Source organism: Pseudophryne corroboree, chromosome 5 (assembly GCF_028390025.1).
Source record: "Pseudophryne corroboree isolate aPseCor3 chromosome 5, aPseCor3.hap2, whole genome shotgun sequence".
In the NCBI taxonomy this organism is placed as follows: Eukaryota; Metazoa; Chordata; class Amphibia; order Anura; family Myobatrachidae; genus Pseudophryne; species Pseudophryne corroboree.
This window is the reverse complement of record NC_086448.1, coordinates 566790085-566815652: the sequence shown is the minus strand read 5'-3', so window position 1 is coordinate 566815652 and position 25568 is coordinate 566790085. Positions and strand designations below refer to the sequence as shown.

The 25568-nt window shown below is 45.7% G+C and overlaps 1 protein-coding gene across 1 annotated transcript in view; it reads left to right on the top strand.

Annotated features, from left to right (window-relative positions):
* CTDP1 (CTD phosphatase subunit 1) overlaps nucleotides 1–25568 on the top strand; it is a 469717-nt gene that overhangs the window by 283430 nt on the left and 160719 nt on the right. The window contains exons 6-8 of the mRNA XM_063923302.1: nucleotides 3998–4088; nucleotides 6602–6768; nucleotides 14392–15456. Coding sequence (XP_063779372.1) covers nucleotides 3998–4088; nucleotides 6602–6768; nucleotides 14392–15456 — 1323 coding nt within the window. The remainder of the gene's footprint in view (nucleotides 1–3997; nucleotides 4089–6601; nucleotides 6769–14391; nucleotides 15457–25568) is intronic.

Genomic DNA, 25568 nt, shown 5'->3' with positions numbered 1-25568 from the left:
AATATTGATACCCTTGACAGGGACAGTATTTTATTGACTATAGAGCATTTAAAGGATGTATTTCTATATATGCGAGATGCACAGAGGGATATTTGCACTCTGGCATCAAGAGTAAGTGCGATGTCCATATCTGCCAGAAGATGTTTATGGACACGACAGTGGTCAGGTGATGCAGATTCCAAACGGCACAAAGGTGTATTGCCGTATAAAGGAAGAGGAGTTATTTGGGGTCGGTCCATCGGACCTGGTGGCCAGGGCAACTGCTGGAAAATCCACCGTTTTTACCCTAAGTCACATCTCTGCAGAAAAAGACACCGTCTTTTCAGCCTCAGTCCTTTCGTCCCTATAAGAGTCATATCTGCCCAGGGATAGAGGAAAGGGAAGAAGACTGCAGCAGGCAGCCCATTCCCAGGAACAGAAGCGTTCCACCGCTTCTGACAAGCTCTCAGCATGACGCTGAGACCGTACAGGACCCCTGGATCCTACAAGTAGTATCCCAGGGGTACAGTTTGGAATGTCGAGACGTTTCCCCTGCGCAGGCTCCTGAAGTCTGCTTTACCAAGGTCTCCCTCCGACAAGGAGGCAGTATATGAAAAAATTCACGAGCTGTATTCCCAGCAGGTGATAATTAAATTACCCCTCCTACAACAAGAAAAGGAGTATTATTCCACACTATATTGTGGTACTGAAGCCAGAAGGCTAGGTGAGACCTATTCTAAATCTAAAAAAATTTTGAACACTTACAAAGGTTCAAATCAAGATGGAGTCACTCAGAGCAGTGATAACGAACCGGGAAGAAGGGGACTATCTGGTGTCCCGAGACATCAGGGATGCTTACCTCCATGTCCCAAATTTGCCCTTATCACTAAGGGTACCTCAGGTTCGTGGTACAGAACTGTCACTATCAGTTTCTGACGCTGCCGTTTGGATTGTCTACGGCACCCCGGGTCTTTACCAAGGTAATGGCCGAAATGATGGTTCTTCTTCGAAGAAAAGGCGTCTTAATTATCCCTTACTTGGACGATCTCCTGATAAGGGCAAAGTCCAGGAAACAGTTGGAGGTCGGAGTAGCACTATCTCGGATACTGTTACAACAGCAGGGGTGGATTCTAAATATTCCAAAATCGCAGCTGATCCCGACAACAAGTCTCCTGTGCTTAGGGATGATTCTGGACACAGTCCAGAAAAAGGTGTTTCTCCCGGAAGAGAAAGCCAGGGAGTCATCCGAGCTAGTCAGGAACCTCCTAAAATCAGTGCATCATTGCACAAGGGCCATGGTAAAAAAATGGTGACTTCCTTCGAAGCAATTCCAGTCGGCAGATTTCATGCAAGAACTTTTCAGTGGGATCTGCTGGACAAATGGTCCGGATCGCATCTTCAGATGCATCAGCGGATAACCCTATATCCAAGGACAAGGGTGTCTCTCCTGTGGTGGTTACAGAGTGCTCATCTTCTAGAGGGCCGCAGATTCGGCATTCAGTTTTGGATGTTGGTGACCACGGAGGCCAGCCCGAGAGGCTGGGGAGCAGTCACACAAGGAAAAAATTTCCAGGGAGTGTGATCAAGTCTGGAGATTTTTCTCCACATAAATATAGCTAAGGGTAAATTTATAATGCTCTAAGCTTAGCAAGACCTCTGCTTCAAGGTCAGCCGGTATTGATCCAGTGGGATAAAACATCACGGCAGTCGCCCACGTAAATAGACAGGGCGGCACAAGAAGCAGGAGGGCAGTGGCAAAAACTGCAAGGACTTTTCGCTGGGCGGAAAATCATGTGATAGCACTGTCAGCAGTGTTTCATTCCGGGAATGGAAACTGGGAAGCAGACTTCCTCAGTAGGCACGACCTCCACCCGGCAGAGTGGGAACTTCATGGGGAAGTTTTCCACATAATTGTAAACCGTTGGGAATTACCAAAGGTGGACATGATGGCGTCCCGTCTGAACAAAAAACGGGACAGGTATTGCGCCAGGTTAAGAGACCCTCAGGCAATAGCTGTGGACGTTCTGGTAACACCGTGGGTGTACCAGTCGGTGTATGTGTTCCATCCTCTGCTTTTCATACCTAAGGTACTGAGAATTATAAGACGTAGAGGAGTAAGAACTATACTCATGGCTCCGGATTGGCCAAGAAGGACTTGGTACCCGGAACTTCAAGAGATGCTCACAGAGGACTTATGGTCTCTGCCGCTAAGAAGGGACTTGTTTCAGCAAGTACCATGTCTGTTCCAAGACTTACCGCAGCTGCGTTTGACGGCATGGCGGTGGAACGCCGGATCCTAAGGGAAAAGGCATTCAGGAAGAGGTCATTCCTACCCTGGTCAAAGCCAGAAAGGAGGTGACCGCACAACATTATCACCACATGTGGCGAAAATATGTTGCGTGGTGTGAGGCCAGGAAGGCCCCACGAAGAAATTTCAACTCGGTCGATTCCTGCATTTCTTGCAAACAGGAGTGTCTATGGGCCTCAAATTGGGGTCCATTAAGGTTCAAATTTCGGCCCTGTCGATTTTTCTTCCAGAAAGAATTGGCTTCAGTTCCTGAAGTCCAGAAGTTTGTCAAGGGAGTATTGCATATACAACCCCCTTTTGTGCCTCCAGTGGCACTGTGGGATCTCAACGTAGTTCTGGGATTCCTCAAAACACATTGGTTTAAAACCAGTCAAATCTGTGGATTTGAAGCATCTCACATGAAAAGTGACCATGCTCTTGGCCCTGGCCTGGACCAGGCGAGTGTCAAATTGGTGTTTTTTTCTCAAAAAAGCCATATCTGTTTGTCCATTCGGACAGGGCAGAGCTGCGGACTCGTCCCCAGTTCTCTCCCTAAGGTGGTGTCAGTGTTTCACCTGAACCAGCTTATTGTGGTGCCTTGCACCTACTAGGGACTTGGAGGACTCCAAGTTGCTAGATGTTGTCAGGGCCCTGAAAATATGTTTCCAGGACGGCTGGAGTCAGGAAAACTGACTTGCTGTTATCCTGTATGCACCCGAAAAACTGGGTGCTCTTGCTTCTAAGCAGACTATTGCTAGTTGGATGTGTAATACAATTCAGCTTGCACATTCTGTGGCAGGCCTGCCACAGACAAAATATGTAAATGCCCATTCCACAAGGAAGGTGGGCTCATCTTGGGCGGCTGCCCGAGGGGTCTCGGCTTTACAACTTTGCCGAGCGGCTATTTAGTCAGGGGCAAACACGTTTGTAAAATCCTACAAATTTGATACCCTGGCTAAGGAGGACCTGGAGTTCTCTCATTCGGTGCTGCAGAGTCATCCGCACTCTCCCGCCCGTTTGGGAGCTTTGGTATTATCCCCATGGTCCTTTCAGGAACCCCAGCATCCACTAGGACGTTAGAGAAAATAAGAATTTACTTACCGATAATTCTATTTTTCGGAGTCCGTAGTGGATGCTGGGCGCCCATCCCAAGTGCGGATTATCTGCATTACTTGTACATAGTTACAAAAATCGGGTTATTATTGTTGTGAGCCATCTTTTCAGAGGCTCCGCTGTTATCATACTGTTAACTGGGTTCAGATCACAGGTTGTACAGTGTGATTGGTGTGGCTGGTATGAGTCTTACCCGGGATTCATAAATCCTTCCTTATTGTGTACGCTCGTCCGGGCACAGTACCTAACTGAGGCTTGGAGGAGGGTCATAGGGGGAGGAGCCAGTGCACACCACCTGATCCTAAAGCTTTACTTTTTGTGCCCTGTCTCCTGCGGAGCCGCTATTCCCCCTGGTCCTTTCAGGAACCCCAGCATCCACTACGGACTCCGAGAAATAGAATTATCGGTAAGTAAATTCTTATTTTTTTGGGCACCCCCTTTACACTGAGCTACGACACAGCAATATCCCGTGTTATTGCGGTGGAGTGAAAGGGGTATTACAGTTATCAGTGAACCTGTCTGGTCCAAGGACTAAAACATCCATTGTGACTAAAATTATTTAGATGAACTTTTTAAACTCCGCCAAAGTCTAACTTTTTTTTTTTCTTTTTATCGCAGGGTTTTTAGATCCGGAGAAGAAGCTTTTCTCACATCGAATATTATCTCGGGATGAGTGTATTGATCCATTTTCCAAAACCGGGAATCTTAGGTTGGTTTGTGCAGTGCTTTTACTTTTCATTAAATGGAATAATGTGCATCTACCAATGTGTCCACATACACCTATGCTCAGATAGCCCCATTGACTTTATGACTAAGTCACGTCATGAGTCTCCCCGCATAATTTTTCACAGCATGTGCATCTTAGTTGCATCGCTAGTGCAACCAAATTACAATGCATATGAACACTGGCACTGCATGCAGATGCTGTATGTGACTCAGGTGCTACCCTATGTAAAAGGAAACAGACGGAGGTCCGGTATGAGTGAGCCATGCGGGATCAGTACAAAATCCCGCTAGACGGGATCCCGGCTGTCGAAATACCGACACCAGAATCCCGACCAGCACAATCCCGACAGGACACCCACAGAGAGAGAATATGTCGGGATTGTGCCAGTCGGGATTCCGGTGTCGGTATTTTGACCGCCGGGATTCCGTTTGGCGGGATCTTGACCGCATCACAGCCATGCCATGTTTCACGCCACATATTATACTATTCTTAGTGTGTGACTTTATACCAGTTGTTTTGCAACGAAAATACTAATCCTAAAGTTGTGTACACACTAGGCCGTCCAGCCAATCCTCCACCCTAACAGTCGGTAAGTGCGTACACATTTCCCATTGTCATCCTGATGTGTCTGACGTCACAATTGGGCGGGCATTAACGTGTGCCTGCCCAGATGTGATGTCAGTCACCAGCGGCCTCTGCAGCAAATGTATGTGCAGTCTGCAGATATATCGGCCAGCGCGATATGCCTGAATGACGTCGTTCACAGACGTACTAGGGTTACACACCCGCAAACACGCCCACAATATATCGGTGGTTCAATTAAACTGCTGATATATTGGCCAGTGTGTACCCAGCTTAAGTGCATAGTACACTATAGGCAACGTTCTATGCTGCTATGATTTGAATAAGGTACTAAGGGGTCTATTTACTAAGCCTTGGATGGAGATAAATCGCTGGAGATAAAGTACCAGCCAGTCGGCTCCTAACGGTCATTTTTCAAACAGTCTGTGGCATAGCAGTTAGGAGCTGATTGGCTGGTACGTTATCTCCAGCGACTTTATCTCCGTCCAAGGCTTAGTAAATAAACCCCTAAATTTGAGAAAATAACAGGAATTGCTACCTGTAATGGAGCGTTCAAGTCGTGCCATGTGGTGTAAAAGGGACAGGTGTATTGAGGACACATCTGTGTTTAAGCGTTCATGGCACCAGTAAATAGAAAATTTAAAGTGGCCTTTCTTCTTTTACTTTTTTAAAATCAAAAATTGTGAGCCCTTAAGCCCAGTGTCCTCGCCACATCTCTGCATGTGGTACATCTTTTATGATGATTTGATGTTTGTGTTTTATTTCTTTCTCGTGTTGGTGTTTTGTAAATAAAATCTTGTTTTTAATTTATTACATATTACCATACTTTGATTTTTTTCAGACAGATGATTTTTCTGTTTGCTATTTTTTCTCCTCTTGTTTGATATCATTATACAGTACAAGCACAATTATACATATAATACTTAGTTCAGTGTCATGTTTCCATTATGTGAACTGTAAGGGTGGCAGAATAAAACCACAGATTCGTCTTTCTCCGACAACAAAACTTGTTTACTAGACAGAATAATAATAGTCAACATCCTAGCCTACTCGCAAAGCAATAAAATAAGTGAACCCCCGTATTACTTCTGTAGTAGTGTCATCTCACAAGCTTGATTCGTGTAACCTACTAATACTGCATGACACTTCACACTTCTGCTATGAAAAATAATTGCTTTTCTGTTTCACACTCCTATTTAAGAATACTGTAGGTATAGGTTTTTTGTTTTGTTTTTTTCTAAAGCTTTGTCTCTGACCTAAAGAAAGAGTACAAAAATATCATATGTTTCATCAAAAATGAATAAAGCTAACCGATCTTTTAGTGTAGAACTGTGCGTTTTAAGAGCTAGGTTTGCATAGGTTATGTTAGATGTCCTCCCTCTACCCTGTTATATCTGCAGCTGCTATGGCAGCAGATCCACACCAAAGGTTGTTTAGGGATACCTGTGTTAGCTGTAAGGAGGTACTTGCTGGTTACCATGGAAGCCAGAAGGTAGGGTGCCAGTACATAGTGCACAGACTGTGTCAGATTTTCTGACTATTCATATGTAGGTCTTTAAATAGCCAAATAATTATAGGGAATCAAAATGACAATGACTTAAAAGATGGTGTACTTTTTATTATTATTATTATTATTATCAGATACTGACGGTACAATATATATATTCTGTATCTTTCCGTCTACCCTTATTGCTTTTTCTTTTTGTCTACATTTAGTAGTGTTGCATTTATTTTAGTGTGGCTTTTGCCTTTATAACTTTAGCTACCCACCTTCTTCAAAGATTTATTCTTTTCTTTTTCATTTTCTAAGCAGCATCAGTGCCTTTAGTGTTTTGGTATGCAGCCTAAACTGACCATGATATTTGTTGAAGATTCTTTATGATTTTAAATTATTTACTTTTATTTTCCTGTAGAAATCTTTTTCCCTGTGGGGACTCTATGGTATGCATTATTGATGATCGAGAAGATGTGTGGAAATTTGCACCTAATTTGATTACAGTTAAAAAGTATGTCTACTTTCAAGGTACGGGTGACATCAATGCCCCTCCAGGTTCAAGGGAGGCACAGATGAAAAAGAAAGGTTTGTTACTAAGAATTATTTATGCTTTATAGCAGGGGTGGGGAACTTTTTTTCTACCAAGGGCCATTTGGATATTTATAAAATCCTTCGGGGGGGGGGGGGGCATACAAAATGATCAACTTAAAAATTTCCCTGCCCCCCAGTAGTTATGCCTCTTAGGGGTACTGAGTGCGTGCGCCAAATAATGGGTGTGGCTAATTAAAATTGGACGTGATACACATAGGCCAATAGTGCAGTGCCAGATACACATAGGCCAATAGTGCAGTGCCAGATACACATATGCCAGTGCAGTGCCAGATACACAAATGCCCCCACAGTTCCAGATCCACAAATGCCCCCACAGTGCCAGATCCACAAATGCTCCCACAGTGCCAGATATACAAATGCTCCCACAGTGCCAGATATACAAATGCCCCCACAGTGCCAGATATACAAATGCCCCCACAGTGCCAGATATACAAATGCCCCCACAGTGCCAGATATACAAATGCCCCCACAGTGCCAGATATACAAATGCCCCCACAGTGCCAGATATACAAATGCCCCCACAGTGCCAGATATACAAATGCCCCCACAGTGCCAGATATACAAATGCCCCCACAGTGCCAGATATACAAATGCCCCCACAGTGCCAGATATACAAATGCCCCCACAGTGCCAGATATACAAATGCCCCCACAGTGCCAGATATACAAATGCCCCCACAGTGCCAGATATACAAATGCCCCCACAGTGCCAGATATACAAATGCCCCCACAGTGCCAGATATACAAATGCCCCCACAGTGCCAGATATACAAATGCCCCCACAGTGCCAGATATACAAATGCCCCCACAGTGCCAGATCCACAAATGCCCCCACAGTGCCAGATCCACAAATGCCCCCACAGTGCCAGATATACAAATGCCCCCACAGTGCCAGATCCACGAATGCCCCCACAGTGCCCCCCCGCTACTTTTGCTCCGTTCGGCGGCGGCGTGTCTCAGCTGTCAGGGGGGCAGGGAGGAGAGCATGGCTATGTCGGGCGACGGCGTGTAGGATCTCAAAGCAGCCGCCGGTTCGTAAGCCAATCGGAGCTCGTGGACCGGCAGCGGCGGCTCCTGACTGGCTGCCGGTCCGCGAGCTCTGATTGGCTCACGAACTCGTCGACTGGTTTGAGATCCTACCCGTCGCCGCCGGAAATAGCTGCGCTCTCCTCCCTGCCCTGACAGCTGAGACATGCCGCTGGACTGAGCGGCGGCGTGTCTCACTGACACACACAAGCGGGTGGGTCGGAAACAAATGGCTTTGCGGGCCTTATACGCCCACGGGCCGGAGGTTCCCCACCCCTACTTTATAGAATAGATTTATAGGGAAATAGATTTTCTCTAACGTCCTAGTGGATGCTGGGGACTCCGTAAGGACCATGGGGAATAGACGGGCTCCGCAGGAGACAGGGCACTTTAAGAAAGACTTTGGATACTGGTGTGCTCTGGCTCCTCCCTCTATGTCCCTCCTCCAGACCTCAGTTTGAATCTGTGCCCGGACGAGCTGGGTGCTACTTAGTGAGCTCTCCTGAGCTTGCTAAAAAGAATGTATTTTGTTAGGTTTTTTATTTTCAGAGAGATCTGCTGGCAACAGACTCTCTGCTACGTGGAACTGAGGGGAGAGAAGCAGCCCTACTCACTGAAGATAGGTCCTGCTTCTTAGGCTACTGGACACCATTAGCTCCAGAGGGATCGTACACAGGATCGCACCCTTGGTCGTCCGATCCCGGAGCCGCGCCGCCGTCCCCCTCGCAGAGCCAGAAGACAGAAGCCGGTGACAGAAGCAAGAAGACTTCTAATTCGGCGGCAGAAGACTCCAGTCTTCATATGAGGTAGCGCACAGCACTGCAGCTGTGCGCCATTGCTCCCACACTAAACCCACATACTCTGGTCACTGTAGGGTGCAGGGCACAGGGGGGGAGCGCCCTGGGCAGCAATTAGAGACCTCTTTGGCAAAAGTTTGCATAATATACAGTTGGGCACTATATATATGTATGAGCCCCCGCCAAAATTGTACATGAAAGCGGGACAGAAGCCCGCCGTCGAGGGGGCGGGGCTTCTTCCTCAGCACTCGCCAGCGCCATGTTTTTTCTCCACAGCACCGCTGAGAGGAAGCACCCCAGTCTCTCCCCTGCAGTTACACGGTAGAAGAGGGTAAAAAGAGAGGGGGGGCACATAATTAGGCGCAAAAATCAATATAAACAGCAGCTACTGGGTTAACATTAAGTTACTGTGTTATTCCTGGGTTAATAGCGCTGGGGTGTGTGCTGGCATACTCTCTCTCCGTCTTTCCAAAGGGCCTTATGGGGGAATTGTCTTCAGATGAGCATTCCCTGAGTGTGTGGTGTGTCGGTACGTGTGTGTCGACATGTCTGAGGTAAAAGGCTCCCCTAAGGAGGAGATGGAGCAAATATGTGTGTGAGAGGGTGTCTCCGTCGACAACGCCGACACCTGTTTGGATATGTGTAATTAAGTGCTAAGGTGAATTTATTGCACAAAAGATTAGAGAACAGACAGGAAATCTACCCATGTCTGTCCCTATGTCGCAGAGACCTTTAGAGTCTCTCAATGCTCACTATCCAAAATAATAGACACTGATATCGACACGGAGTTTGACTCCAGTGTCGACTACGATAATGCAAAGTTACGGCCAAAATAGCAGAAAAGTATTCAATATATGATTATTGTAATAAAAGATGATTTGCATATCACTGATGACTCATTTGTCCCTGACACAAGGGTACACATGTTTAAGGGGAAGAAAGCTGAGGTAAATTTCCCTCCTCTCATGAAGAAAAAGAGCGTGAATCTCCAGACAAGAGACTGCAGTTTCCCACAAAGAATTCTCAGGCAGTATCCATTCCCCACTAGGGCCAGGATATGATGGGAATCTTCCCCTAGGGTGTCACGTTTGCCCAAAAGGTAGCCCTGACGTAACAGCTTTTCTCAGGGATCCTGCAGATAGCGTGCACATTCTGGTACACTACTTAGACCGGCGATTGTGTCGGCATGGGTTTATAGCGCTGTGGCAGCGTGGACAGGTACCTTATCAGCTGAGATTGAGACCCTAGTATGTATGTGTATATATATATATATATATATATATATATATATATATATATATATATATATATAGAGAGAGAGAGAGATATATATATATATATATATATATATATATAGAGAGAGAGAGAGAGAGATATATATATATAGAGATATATATATATATATATAGAGATATATATATAGTAAAGATGCTGTCTTAAGAGATATGTATATATCAACCATGCCCAAAGAGACATGAGTATACTGGGTCCTAGAGTCAAAGCTATGTCGATTTCTGCTTGACGTGTCCTGTAGAATATGCAATGGACAGATGATGCCGACTTAAGAGGCATATGGAAGGCTGAGGATTGTGTGGAGAAGGGTTCTCGGACCTGGTCTCCACAGCTATAGCTGGTAATTCTGATATTTTGCCTTATATTCCTGCACAGCCTAGGAAAGCACGACATTATCAAATGCAGCCTTTCGAATACAGAAACAAGAAAGTCCGAGGTGCGTCCTTTCTTGCCAGAGGCAGGGGCAGAGGACAGAAGCTGCACAACACAGCTAGTTCCCAGGAACAGAAGTCCTCCCCGGCCTCTACAAAAATCCACTGCATGTCGCTTGGGCTCCACAGGCGGAGCTAGGCCCGGTGGGGGCACGCCTTCGTAAGTTCAGCCACAAGTGGGTTCACTCCCTGTTAGATCCCTGGGCAATAGATATTGTGTCTCAGGGATACAAGCTGGACTTTGAGAAGATGCCCTCTCACCGACGGCCCTGCCGGCTTCCGCCTACGAGAGGGAAACAGTGTTAACTGCAATTCACAAATTGTATCTTCAACAGGTGGTGGTCAAGGTTCCCCTCCTTCAACAAGGAGGGGGTTATTAATCGACCTTGTTGTAGTCCCGAAACCAGACTGTTCGGTCAGACCCATATTGAATTTAAAATCCCTGAACATATACCTGAAAAGGTTCAAGTTCAAGATGGAATCGCTAAGAGCGGTCATTGCAAGCCTGAAAGGGGGAGATTTTATGGTGACTCGGGACATAAAGGATGCGTACCTTCATGTCCCCATTTATCCACCTCATCAGGTGTACCTCAGAATTGCGGTACGGGATTGTCATTACCAATTTCAGACGCCGTTTGGTCTCTCCACGGCCTTGAGAATATTCACCAAGGTAATGGCGGAAATGATGGTGCTCCTGCGGAAGCAAGGTGTCACTATTATCACGTACTTGGACGATCTCCTCATAAAAGCGAGATCAAGAGAGCAGTTGCTGAACAGCGTATCACTTTCTCTGGAAGTGTAATGGCAACACGGCTGGATTCTATATATTCCAAAGTCGCAGTTGGTTCCTACAGCTCATCTGCCTCTCCTAGGCATGATCCTAGACACAGACCAGAAAAGGGTTTATCTCCCGATAGAGAGAGCTCAGGAGCTCGTGACACTGGTCAGGAATCTATTAAAACCAAAACAGGTGTCAGTGCATCACTGCACTCGAGTCCTGGGAAGGAGGGTGGCATCATACGAGGCCATTCCCTTTGGCAGGTTCCATGCGAGGACCTTCCAATGGGACTTACTGGACAAGTGGTCCGGATCACATCTTCAGATTAATCACCCTATCCCCCAGGGCCAGGGTGTCTCTCCTGTGGTGGCTGCAGAGTGCTCACCTTCTCGAAGGTCGCAGATTCGGCATTCAGGACTGGGTCCTGGTGACCACAGATGCAAGCCTCCGAGGGTGGGGGGCAGTCACACAGGGAAGAAATTTCCAAGGGCTGTGGTCAAGGCAGGAGACTTGCCTTCACATCAATATCCTGGAACTACGGGCCATATTCAACGCCCTGCTTCGCGACCAACCGGTTCTGATTCAGTCAGACAATATCACCGCAGTGGCTCATGTAAACCGCCAAGGCGGCACAAGTAGCAGGGTGGCGATGGTAGAAGCCACCAGAATTCTACGCTGGGCGGAGAATCACGTAAGCGCACTGTCAGCAGTGTTCATTCCGGGAGTGGACAACTTGGAAGCAGACTTCCTCAGCAGGCACGACCTCCACCCGGGAGAGTGGGGACTTCATCAAGAAGTCATCATGCAGATTGCAAGTCGGTGGGAACTGCCACAGGTGGACATGATGGCATCCCGCCTCAACAAAAAGCTGCAGAGATATTGCGCCAGGTCAAGAGACCCTCAGGCGATAGCTGTGGACGCACTGGTGACACCGTGGGTGTTCCCGTCGGTCTATGTATTTCCTCCTCTTCCTCTCATACCCAAGGTGCTGAGAATCATAAGGAAAAGAGGAGTGAGAACAATACTCTTTGTTCCGGATTGGCCAAGAAGGACTTGGTATCCAGATCTGCAAGAAATGCTCACAGAGGACCCGTGGCCTCTGCCTCTAAGACAGGACTTGTGCAACAGGGGCCCTGTCTGTTCCTAGACTTACCGCGGCTGCGTTTGACGGCATGGCGGTTGAACGCCGGATCCTAGCAGAAAAAGGCATTCCGGATGAGGTCATTCCTACGCTGATAGAGGCTAGGAAGGATGTGACGGCTCAACATTATCACCGTGTATGGCGAAAATATTTTGCTTGGTGTGAGGCCAGGAATGGCCCTACGGAGGAATTCCAGCTGGGCCGTTTTCCTTCACTTCCTACAGTCGGGAGTGACTTTGGGCCTGAAATTGGGTTCCATTAAGGTCCAGATTTCGGTCCTATCCATTTTCTTTCAAAAAGAACTGGCTTCTCTTCCTGAAGTTCAGACGTTGTAAAGGGAGTGCTGCATATTCAGCCCCCATTTGTGCCTCCAGTGGCACCTTGGGATCTTAACGTGGTGTTGAGTTTCCTGAAGTCACACTGGTTTGAGCCACTCAAAACCGTGGAGTTAAAAATTTCTCACGTGGAAGGTGGTCATACTATTAGCCTTGGCTTCAGCTAGGCGTGTGTCAGAATTAGCGGCTTTGTCACATAAAAGCCCCTATCTGATTTTCCATATGGACAGGGCAGAATTGTGGACCCGTCCACAATTTCTGCCAAAAGTGGTGTCATCTTTTCATATGAACCAACCTATTGTGGTGCCTGTGGCTACTCGTGACTTGGAGGATTCCGAGTTGCTGGATGTGGTCAGGGCTTTGAAGGTTTATGTAGCCAGAACGGCTAGAGTCAGGAAAACTGAGTCGCTGTTTATCCTGTATGCATCCAACAAGCTGGGTGCTCCTGCTTCAAAGCAAACTACTGCTCGCTGGATCTGTAACACGTTTCAGCAGGCTCATTCTGCGGCTGGTTTGCCGCTTCCAAAATCAGTAAAAGCCCACTCAACAAGGAAGGTGGGCTCTTCTTGGGCGGCTGCCCGAGGGGTCTCGGCATTACAGCTTTGCCGAGCAGCTACTTGGTCAGGTTCAAACACACTTGCAAAGTTTTACAAGTTTGATACCCTGGCTGAGGAGGACCTTGTGTTTGCTCATTCGGTGCTGCAGAGTCATCCGCACTCTCCCGCCCGTTTGGGAGCTTTGGTATAATCCCCATGGTCCTTACGGAGTCCCCAGCATCCACTAGGACGTTAGAGAAAATAAGATTTTACTTACCGGTAAATCTATTTCTCCTAGTCCGTAGTGGATGCTGGGCGCCCGTCCCAAGTGCGGACTTCTTCTGCAATACTTGTATATAGTTATTGCTTAAATAAGGGTTATGTTGTGGTTGCATCAGGGTTGATCTGATGCTCCGTTGTTGTTCATACTGTTAACTGGGTAAGTTTATCACAAGTTATACGGTGTGATTGGTGTGACTGGTATAAGTCTTGCCCTGGATTCCAAAATCCTTTCCTTGTACTGTCAGCTCTTCCGGGCACAGTTTCTCTAACTGAGGTCTGGAGGAGGAACATAGAGGGAGGAGCCAGAGCACACCAGTATCCAAATTCTTTCTTAAAGTGCCCTTTCTCCTGCGGAGCCCGTCTATTCCCCATGGTCCTTACGGAGTCCCCAGCATCCACTACGGACTACGAGAAATAAATTTACCGGTAAGTAAAATCTTATTTTTTTCCCTACTTTATTCATAGTATAAAACTATAAACGTTTATCAAAATAACATTTATTGTTAATCATTACAACGATAATGCCTAATTTCATCCGATTTCGACCTTTTGGGCGATGAATCGGTGGGAAAGTGGCAAATCGGATGCGTTTTACATCCGATGTGTGGTCCCGTGAGCATCGGATCGGAGCCCCTAGGCCGTTAGTGCTGCACTCGTGATATGTCTGTTCCCGCAGGCATGGCTGGGATCGTATGCAAAAGGACCACATACAATGTATCCTATGCGATCCTGGCACCTGGGAGGCTGCCGAGCGGTTCAAGGGAACTCTTTTGCGACATGAGGGTCCGACATGTCGCTGTAGTGTATAGGGCCCCTTACTTTATGCGCTCTTCTATACATGACCATTTCATTTTAATTCTATTGTTATCATTAAGGGTACTTCAGTAAAATACCTTATGCTCAGAAATGTAGTCTTATTTCTGAACTAACAAGCTTTACTGTGGATAATCCCATTTCCAATTTTTTTTCCCCCTACAGAAAGCATTTCTAAAGTATCTGCAGAAGCACAGCAGTCTGAATCGCTTGCACAGGACTCTGATCAGGCCAAGAACCTTCCTCTAGAGGAGCAGAGTAATGGGCTTGGCAAAAGCAAAAAGGAGCTCAATGGTGGCCCTTCAGACAGCAACCTCAAAAGGGAGTCTGATGCCAGTGATGGGCAACAGGAACAAGACACTGCTGCAAGTCAGGATACCTGTCTCTCTGATGGCAAGGATGTAACACAATTGACGGAAACTCAACCATCTGTAGGGCAAGATGATAGGACAGTGGTTGCCAATTCTCAAATAAAGACTGATGCAGCAAAGGATCTAGACTTTGACCTTTCCAGTGATAGTGACAGCGAGTCTGACATTAGAAAAACACAATCTCCTTCTTCCTCTGGGAGCGAAAATGAATGTAAAAGAAGTTGGAGGAAGTCAAAAACACTGGACCAGGTGTATGCTGTGTCACAAGAACCTTGTAAAGAGGATTTATCTGACAAACAGGGGACTGAGAACCACAGTAGTGATGACAGACTATTATTTGATTCAAAAGATAAAATGCTAACAGAAGTTGAGGAGATGGAGGTTAAGGATGTAGAACAGGACAGTCTTTGTGACTTGGGAAATGGAAATACAGATAAAAAGGAGGTAGAAACGGAATCCCAGAATAGCGAACAGTCTGGTATTACAGTTGGAGAGTCATTAGATCAAAGTATGGAAGAAGATGATTATGATAGTGATGACATGGATGAAGATGATCATTTAATATACCTTGAGGAGATTCTTGTCAGAGTACACACAGATTATTATGCAAAGTATGATCGATACCTGAAGAAAGAGATAGAAGAGGTCCCAGATATTCGTAAAATAGTGCCAGAGCTAAAGAGTAAAATTTTGGAAAGCACGATTATTGCTTTCAGTGGCCTTCATCCTACAAACTTTCCCATTGAGAGAACACGGGAATATTACCATGCCAGAGCATTGGGTGCAAAAATCAGCAAAAACCTGGTTTTAAATGGTGATGATCCTACCAAAGTGACACACCTGATTGCAGCAAGGACAGGTAGGAAAACTGCATTTGCAATAACTATCATTATCTTATGCAAGAGAAACAAAACCTCTCTCTGTAACATAGTCCAATACCTATTGTCAATGTTTGATCAAAAGGGTCTCTAAAATCTATACAAAAGCTGTACAATATATACAGTGTGTGTGTGTGTAGATAGATAGATAGATAGATGTATAGAGAGAGAGAGATTTATAAAATGATGTATATTGAGACTGATTTCACCAGCATGATTGGACACATTGGATCACATGACCGTGCATTATTTTCCAACGACTATACTCCTCAGGCTTGATCTATTTCCAACTGTAATTTGAACCTAATCACAAATCCACATCTGTATCACTCCACATGTTTACGCAGTAACAGCTCTCAGAGGGATCTATTCATGAAGCAGTGAAAAGTGTGGAGAAGTGAGCCAGTGGAGAAGTTGCTGATGGAAACCAATCTGCATTGACGTAACCGTTTTATAATTTGCATACTAAACAATTGTATGGAGCAGCTGATTGGTTGCCATGGGCAACTTCTCCATAGGCTCACTTCTCCACTCTTTTCACTGCTTCATGAATAGACCCCATAGAGATACTGCTCACAGGGAAGCAGCACATTACTGCCTCACTCTTGACACACAGTTTTGACAGAAAAATTTCACAAAATGTAAAATTTCCCAGATAACTCAAATGATTTCACATCAGACCTCCTCAAACATGACTTGTACAGTGATGATCTATCCAAAGAATTTGAACAGTACTTCCCTGAGCAGCCATTTCAGAATCAGTAAACATCCTTCACCTACACCCTACATTATCTCCACATAGAACTATTTTGGCACAGCCTGGACCTTTTTATAAGATAAATATACCACTCTTGGATATGTGGTTAGAAATATCTTCTTTGTATTGCTCTTTTCTCTTACATCCTAGAGCAGCGGTGGCCAACCTGTGGCTCTTGAGCCACATGTGGCTCTTTCTTTCTTCAAATGTGGCTCCTAACACACAGTCACATGACCACAACATATTCGGTAACCACTGCTCTCCAGAAAAACACGCAGCAGCATTACGGGGACTTAGAACTGAGGGAGTCAGATACTAGAGATGAGACACCCACCAGCAAACAGAGGACACATAAGGGGCTGCTGCAGTGGCATGAATTGGGGGAAGCTGAAGTGACACAGGAGGGTGCTGGCTGAAGTGACACAGCAGGGTACTGGCTGAAGTGACACATGGGGGAGCTGAAGTGTATTATGTGAATCTGGATTTTTCAATATATTTTATGTGGATCTGGCTTTTACAATTATTTTATGTGGAAGTAGATTTTTCAATGTATTTTATGTTGGATCTGGCTTTTTCAACGTATTTTATACCAGGGGTGTGGCCTAGACGGTACAAGGCCACACCCCATTTTTGCATGTGCGCCTTCGGCTTGATGTCGGCTCTTCGACGTACCGAACACATTTTTTTGGGCTCTTTGTCTCTGACTGGTTGGCCACCCCTGTCCTAGAGGATACTGGGGTTCCATTTAGTACCATGTGGTATAGACTGGTCCACTAGGAGCCATGGGCACTTTAAGAATTTGATAGTGTGGGCTGGCTCCTCCCTCTGTGTCCCTCCTACCAGACTCTGTTTAGAAAATGTGCCCTGAGGAGCCGGTCACGCTTATTGAAGCTCCTGAAGAGTTTTCTGCATTTATTTTATATGTTTGTTATTTTTCAGGTAGGACTGGTTGGCACCAGCCTGCCTGCTTCGGGGAGGGGGGGAGGGATTGGACGGCCCAACCTCTTGAAGGGTTAATGGTCCCGTTCTCCGCTGACAGGACACTGAGCTCTTGAGGGAACTATTTGCAAGCCCCACCACGGCGAGCGTACATTCTCGCAGCATGCCACCACCCCTATCAGTGCCAGAAGAATGAAGAGTGGTGACTACTAAGCCGGCATCCCGACTAGCGGGTCGCCGGCCATTATGACGGTGTGAGGGTTCGGAGACGCACGGCTTCTAACCGGAGCAGAATGCGTCTTCAGACACGGTACACAACTGCATCTCAGTGCACTGTACACAGTACCCACACTGGCAAAAACAGCCTGAAAACTGTTTTCTCTCCATTTTAATCAACAGGTTACCTCAGCCAGTATAAAAAAAAGCAAGACGACCGCGTGCCATTGAAAGGGCGGGGCATTCACTATGAGCGGATCCCGCAGCTCACCAGCGCCATTTTCCCTCTGCAGTGGACACAGGTGCTGACTGACAGGGACGCGCAGCTCCTCTGGAGAGACTCCAGATTACCTCAGCGGTACCAGGGGGTCATAGCAGGGGGGGGAGCGATTATTAGTGTACTAAGTCCCCTGTCAGGGTACTTAGTCTGCGACCCGGCTAAGCTTGGCATTAGCGATAAGGGCAGGGTGGGGGCTGGCTCTAAATAACTCTGTGTCTCCCTGAAGGGCTCTTTGTGGTTTAATTGTGCTTAACCTTTTCCTGTGTGTGTGTGTGTGCTGTCACATTTACATTATGTCAGGCAAAGAGTGTGTTTCTTGTACAGCGGAGTGTTCCTCTTCACCAGGGTGCTCACTACTGGGTACCTTCCTAGAATAGCGGGGCTGAACCGGAGTGGGTTAATTCCATTAAGGGAATGATCTCAAATATTTCTACAAAGGTATCCTGCAATGAGAAAGAGACGCAATACTTAAGACAGAATGTGGATGAGTTTATGATTAGAGACTCAGTCCCCAAACCAGCGTCTTAATCCCCTCCCATTTGTCCGCAAAACCGATCTCTGGTCCATATCCTGCAGTCTCACTCTGATGGGTCAGACATGTAGGATTTGGGGGGATGCTACTCTGTCACAAGGAATAGAGGCTCTTATAGAGGCTATCAGAGATGTTCTGCAAATTCCTGATAAGGTGTCAGAAGAGTATGAGGAATCTTATTTTAATGTGAAAAAAAGAGGTCCTCAGTCACTTCCTGCATCAAAGGAATTGAATACCCTGTTTGATGAACCGTGGGTTAATCCTGATAAGAAATTTCAAATCCTTGAAAGGTTGCTCTCATCTTTTCCTCTGGAGGTTAGGAAAAAAATGGGAAAATACACCGATAGTGGACGCATCAGTCTCTAGACTGTCACGAAAAATTGTATTGGCTGTCCCTGGTGCACCCTCCCCTAAAAAATACTGCTGATTGTAAAATTGAGACTACAATCAAATCATTGTACACAGCTGCTGGGGTGGCCCAGAGACCCACTATTGCATGTGCGTGGATCACAAAAGCTATTGCTAAATGGTCAGGTAACCTAATTGAGGGGTTAGATTCCTTGTCTAGGGGGGATGTTGTTTTACTTCTGCAACATATACAGGACTCTGCAAACTTTATGGTGGAAGCCATAAAAGAGATTTGTTTGCTTAATGCATGCACCACTGCTATGGCAGTGTCAGCACGCAGAGGCTTGTGGCTACGCCAGTGGACTGCTGATGCGGACTCCAGGAAAGGCGTGGAAGGCCTACCATTCACAGGAGAGGCCTTGTTTGGAGACTAACTAGACAAATGGATCTCTAAAGCTACTGCGGATAAGTCTACGTATCTTCCTTCCGCAGCTTTCCCAGCCAGGAAAGCTTATTCAGCTTCAAATTTACAGTCCTTTCGGACAGCCAAGTTTAAAGAAAAATCCAAGGTGCTTCTACGGCCTCCAGAGGTGCAAGAGGTAAACCACGCAAACCAGCAGCTACAGGTGCTCAGAAACAGAGCTCAGGCTCTGCTTCCTCAAAGCCTTCAGCATGATGATGGGCCACGATGCCTGCAGGACTGTCAGGTGGGAGCCCGACTAAAATTCTTCAGTCACATCTGGTCAATTTCGTGCTGGGATCCCTGGGTCATGGATTTTATTTCCCAGGGCTACAGACTGGAGTTCCAAGAGCTCCCACCTCACAGATTCTTCAAATCAGGCTCGCCAGCTTCATCCAAAAACCGTTAGACTCAAGTTATTGTTCCAGTTCCACCTCACCTGCACAACAAGGAGTACTATTCCAACTTGTTTGTAGTACCGAAACCGGATGGTTCGGTACAACCAATTCTGAACCTCATGTCCTTGAACCTGTTCTTAAGAGTGTTCAAGTTCAAGATGGAGTCTCTGAGAGCGGTGATCTCAGGTCTGGAGGAAGGGGATTTCCTAGTGTCTCTGGATATCAAGGATGCGTACCTTCACATTCCGATCTGGCCGCCTCATCAGGCTTATCTACAGTTTACACTGCAGGACTGTCACTACCATTTCCAGGCCCTGCCATTTGGTCTCTCCACGGCACCGAGAGTGTTCACTAAGGTGATGGCACAGATGATGTTTATACTCCGCAAGCAGGAAATTAACATAATTCCGTACCTGGACAATCTTCTGATAAAGGCACCGTCCAGGGGAGGTTGCTGGACAGCATTGGTCTCTCAACCAAACTTCTCCAGGATCACGGGTGGATTCTGAACCTTCCGAAATCTCACCTAGAGCAAACACGGAGGCTCCCGTTCCTGGGAATGATACTGGACACGAAGTCACAAAGTGTTCCTTCCGTTGGAAAAGGCATTGGTAATCTAGTCGAGGATTCGGGATGTCCTGAAGCCAACCCGGATATAGGTACATCTATGCATTCGCCTTCTGGGGAAAATATTGGCCTCTTACGAGGCGCTTCAGTAGGGAAGATTTCACGCAAGACCCTTCCAGCTCGATCTGTTGGACAGATGGTCCGGATCGCATCTTCACATGCACCAGAGGATCCGTCTGTCCCCAAAAGCCAGGATCTCCCTTCTGTGGTGGCTACAGATTTATCACCTCGTCGAGGGTGGTAGGTTCGGAATTCAGGACTGAATCATGTTAACCACGGACGCCAGCCTCAGAGGTTGGGGAGCAGTCACCCAGGTTATGCAGTTTCAAGGAAGATGGTCAAGTTAGGACGTCATCCTTCCAATCAACATTCTGGAACTCAGGGCCATATACAACGCCTTTCTGCAGGCCTCTTATCTTCACGATCGGGCCATTCAGGTCCAGTCGGACAACGTGACGGCAGTGACATACATTAACCGACAGGGCGGAACGAAAAGCAGGGCAACAATTTCAGAGGTGTCAAGAATTCTCCTCTGGCAGAAAAAAACGCTGTGGCGTTGTCAGCGGTCTACATTCCGAGAGTAGACAACCGGGAAGCAGACTTCCTCAGCAGACATGACCTGCACCCGGGGGAGTGGGGCCTGCACCCGGATGTGTTCAGGTGCTTGACACGTCGGTGGGGATACCCACAAATTGACATGATGGCCTCTCGTCTCAACAAGAAGCTTAAGCGGCATTGTTCCAGGTCGAGAGACCCACAGGCAGTGGTGGTAGATGCTCTGACGACTCCATGGGTTTATCAGATGGGGTACGTGTTTCCTCCACTTCCTCTGATCCCAAGAATTCTCAAAAGAATAAAAAGGGAAAAGGTTCAAGCAATAATCATTGCTCCGGACTGGCCAATAAGGGCCTGGTACACGGACCTTCTGAAAATGCTCCTTGAAGATCCGTGGCCTCTACCTCTTCATGAGGATCTTCTGCAACAGGGCCCGTTCATCTATCAGGACTTACCGTGGCTAAGTTTGACGGCATGGAAGTTGAACGGCTGATTCTAGCCAGAAGAGTTATTCCTAACAAAGTTATACCGACTATGATCCAAGCCAGGAAGGGGGTAACGTCTAAACATTAACACCGTATTTGGAAGAAATAGGTCTCTTGGTGTGAGAGCAGAACTTATTCTGCGGTGGAATTTCACCTGGGACATTTCCTACTTTTTCTGCAGGCAGGTGTGGATGTGGGCCTACGTCTGGGCTCCATAAAAATCCAGATTTCGGCCTTGTTCATTTTCTTTCAAAAACAATTGGCTTCTATCCCTGAGGTCCAGACGTTCTTGAAAGGTGTTCTGCGCATCCAACCTCCCTTTGTGCCTCTCACTGCACCTTTGGATTTCAATTTGGTGCTGCAGTTACTCCAATCGGACTGGTTTGAACCAGTACAGGAGGTAGACGTAAAATATCTTACGTGGAAGACCGTCACACTGTTGGGCTTGGCTTCAGCAAGACCTGTGTCGGAGCTGGGGGCTTTGTCTCACAAGAGCCCCTATGTAATTTTCCATGAGGACAGAGCTGAACTCAGAATTCATCAGCAATTTCTTCCTAAAGAGGTGTCTGCATTTCACATCAACCAACCTATTGTGTTTCCGGTTATCACTGACACTTCCGCAACTTCAACGTTTTTGGATGTTGTGAGGGCTTTGAAGGTATACGTAAAGAGGACAGCTCGTCACATGAAATCTGACTCGCCGTTCATTCTCTCTGATCCAAATCAAAGCAACAATTGCATGCTGGATCAGGCTCACTATCCAGCATGCTTATTCACGGCAGGTTTGCTGGTTCCAAAATCTGTACAGGCCCACTCTACTAGGTCGGTGGGTTCTTCCTGGGCGGCTGCCTGGGGTGTCTCGGCTTTACAGCTCTGCCGAGCGGCTACTTGGTCTGGTTCGAACATGTTTGCTAAGTTCTGCAAGTTCGATACTTTGGCCTCTGAGGACCTTCAGTTTGGTCATTCAGTTCTGCAGGACCTCCGCACTTTCCCACCCGGTTTGGGAGCTTTGGTACATCCCCATGGTACTAAATGGAACCCCAGTATCCTCTAGGACGTAAGAGAAAATACGATTTTAATTACCTACCGGTAAGTCCTTTTTTCGTAGTCCGTAGAGGATACACCCGCCCAGTGCTTCGTTCTTCCTGCACTGTTACTTGATTAAGTATTGTTGGTTCAGCTGTTGCTGTTCCTGTTTAAAGTTGGGTTAGCATAGCTTTCCTCTGTTTTGTGTGTGCTGGTTCGGAATCTCTCCACTATCTTTATCCTTCTCTCAAAGTATGTCCGTCTCCTCGGGCACAGTTTCCTAGACTGAGTCTGGTAGAAGGGGCATAGAGAGAGGAGCCAGCGCACACTATCAAATTCTTAAAGTGCCCATGGCTCCTAGTGGACCCGTCTATACCCCATGGTACTAAATGGTTTCCCTGCCTGTTGCCAAGGGGTTTCCCTGCCTGTTGCCAAGAGGTTTCCCTGCTTATTGCCAAGGGGTTTCTTGCTTGTTGCCAAGGGTCTGATGCTTGTTGCCAAGGGGTTGTTTTTTGTGTGTGTGTTTTATATAGGATGGTGCGAGGGTTGCATAAAAATAGCCCCCACAACCCCTGTAGCGGCTTATATAAAAATAAGTACACACACATACATATATGTTGTATGCATGTGCACACTCATCACGGAAACTATTAGCTGCTCCTGGCTGCAACTATTTGCACCCGTGACTAGGCAATGTAAGTACTATGAGCCGTGGGTGTGAATAACTGCAGCTCAGATGAGTGTGGCTACATCTGTATACGTATGTATATATAATCTTTATTCAAACAGACGTCCTTAAGTAACACTTTTATTCCACTTTGCATAGGATGTAATACATTCAATACCATATACATCACAAATATAACTGCAATATAAATTATAGGTTGAAAATAATCCTTGATGAAAGAACTCAGCTGTTGTCTCTAATTGTAGTTCCTAAATCAGCAATGGGCAAGTCTGGAAATATTAATACACACAAAAGGAAACGCTAATAGTTTAGAGATTTGAAAACATTAAGAAATAAAATGCAGAATTAATCCTATGAATTTAAGAATATGTTTGTGAAGGCTTATCTGAGAGGAAATACTTGGATTGCTTCTTACAGTAAATAATGTTTTTTGAATAAGGTACAGACACTTCTTTTGACCACATGGTTCTTGGGAATAAACCAAGGCCATACATGTGCAGAAGCTTTCTGAGCAAGACCCTATTAAAACTCAAAACACTTACAAATGCTAAACTTAGAAAAGCTTTCCTGAGTTTCCAACTATCTGGGAAATGCTGGAACAGTGTTTAACAACTCCACTCAGGTCTGCTGTGTTCTCAGACTGGATGTGACATTTATTGTTGGTATGGAGGATCTTTAAGAGGAAAGCTGTGTGCTAGGAATCTCTAGCCCCATGCAACACAGTAGGACCCCAATTACAACATGAAATGCCTATCTCTATAAAAGAAAGCATATGTGCACTTTAATTGTACAATTTGTAAATTGTGTTTATTTGTTGCTTTTATATATAATAGCACCTAAATATTTGATGTACTAGTGATTATATTTATTACAAATGTTGCTTTACAAATGTTAGGGGTACACATATTGTAAATAGTATTCCAAGGGGTATCCAGGTGGAAAATCATTGAGAAGCAATGAATTAACCTAAGGGGGTATTCAAGTTAGCAACAAAATCACATTGTCGCGGTAAAAACACGAATTTAGCGCAAATTGTAGTAAATTTGCAAAAGCACATATTCAGTTGTCCACAAAAAAAAAAAATTGTGGTAATTTTACCGCAAATTTCATTCACCAACTCTGAGCATATGATAAACTTGGGGAAAATCCCTATTTTAAGTAAAAAATGTCGAGGTTTGTTTCTGAACCCCTGGGACACTCCCTGGATGACTAATTAGGCACGTAGAAGTTTTTAATTATTTTTAATTGGGCAATAATGACGTTATTTTTGCGGTGAAAAAGTGCAAAATGATGTAAATTGGGGTACAAGGTATGGGACAGGTATATTGGGGTGCTTTATGAGGGGGACAAGTGTTTTTAGACTTGCAAGTGGGAGTAATCGGTCTGTTTACACTTTTTTTTTTTTTAGTCCCCTAAAATAACCTAAATATGTACCCCAAGTTTAATTTTAGCGCTTATTTTGCTGAAGAAAAAAGTTATTTTTATTTCTTTTTTGATTTGACCCAATTTAAGTACCAGACATATGTTTATTATAAGCAATAATAAACTTTTATACTGTTACCCGATGTTAGTTTAGCTTTTTGGGGGGATTTTTCGCGACAGTACGTTTTTTACTAATTTGCATTTGAATAGGGCATATCGCTGGAGCACACATACCCACGAATAATCCCTTTTCCGGCAAAAAAGATACAAAAATGGCAAACGCGGTAAATTGCTGCGATTTCGCCGCTAATTGAATACCCCCTAATGCTGCTATGTGTGTGTGTATTATGTACTAGTTAATGGTAAATAATGCTGCCAATTGAATTTTATGATTGGACCAAGTATTGCATAGGAAGGGTAACATATAAATGTCAACTTTTTTTAATGTTACTGGTTCATTATTACAGGACCTGTGCTAGTGTATACCTCCGTATGGGTGCAGTATGGTATGCCGGCCAGCATACCGGCGCCTAGAATTCCGACCGCTGGAATACCGACAGCTGGGCGAGCGCAAATGAGCCCCTTGCTGGCTCGCTATGCTGTGGGCACGCGCGCCACTCTATCTGCTCTCGCTCCAGAGGGGTCGTGGATCCCCAAGAGGGAGGAATGGTGTCGGTATGCCGGGTGTCGGGATTCCGGCGGTATACTGTGCGGCTGGATCCAAACAGCCATTAAACTGAAGACCACCTCTCCATATAGGGTTATTCCACACCAACTCAACACAGTTTTCAGACTGACCATTTTAGATTGTAATGAAATTTGGTATATTAAATGCTGCCATGGCTGTAAAGACAATCCCAACATTTTAGGCTGCTATGTTCATCGATTTTGAAGTTATATGCCTTTTTAAAGCTGCAATTTTTTCACAAACAAATGTGCTATTAACGTTTTTTTAAATTGCACTTGCAGCTCACCTAATTGAGCTAGAGAGTTGAGCAAGGTCTCATTTTAAACCTCTTCCATATGATGTACACTGCTCAAAAAAATAAAGGGAACACTAAAATAACACCTCCTAGATCTGAATGAATGAAATATTCTTATTAAATACTTTGTTCTTTACATAGTTGAATGTGCTGACAACAAAATCACACAAAAATTATCAATGGAAATCAAATTTATTAACCCATGGAGGTCTGGATTTGGGGGTCACACTCAAAATTAAAGTGGAAAAACAAACTACAGGCTGATCCAACGTTGATGTAATGTCCTTAAAACAAGTCAAAATGAGGCTCAGTAGTGTGTGTGGCCTCCATGTGCCTGTATGACCTCCCTACAACGCCTGGGCATGCTCCTGATGAGG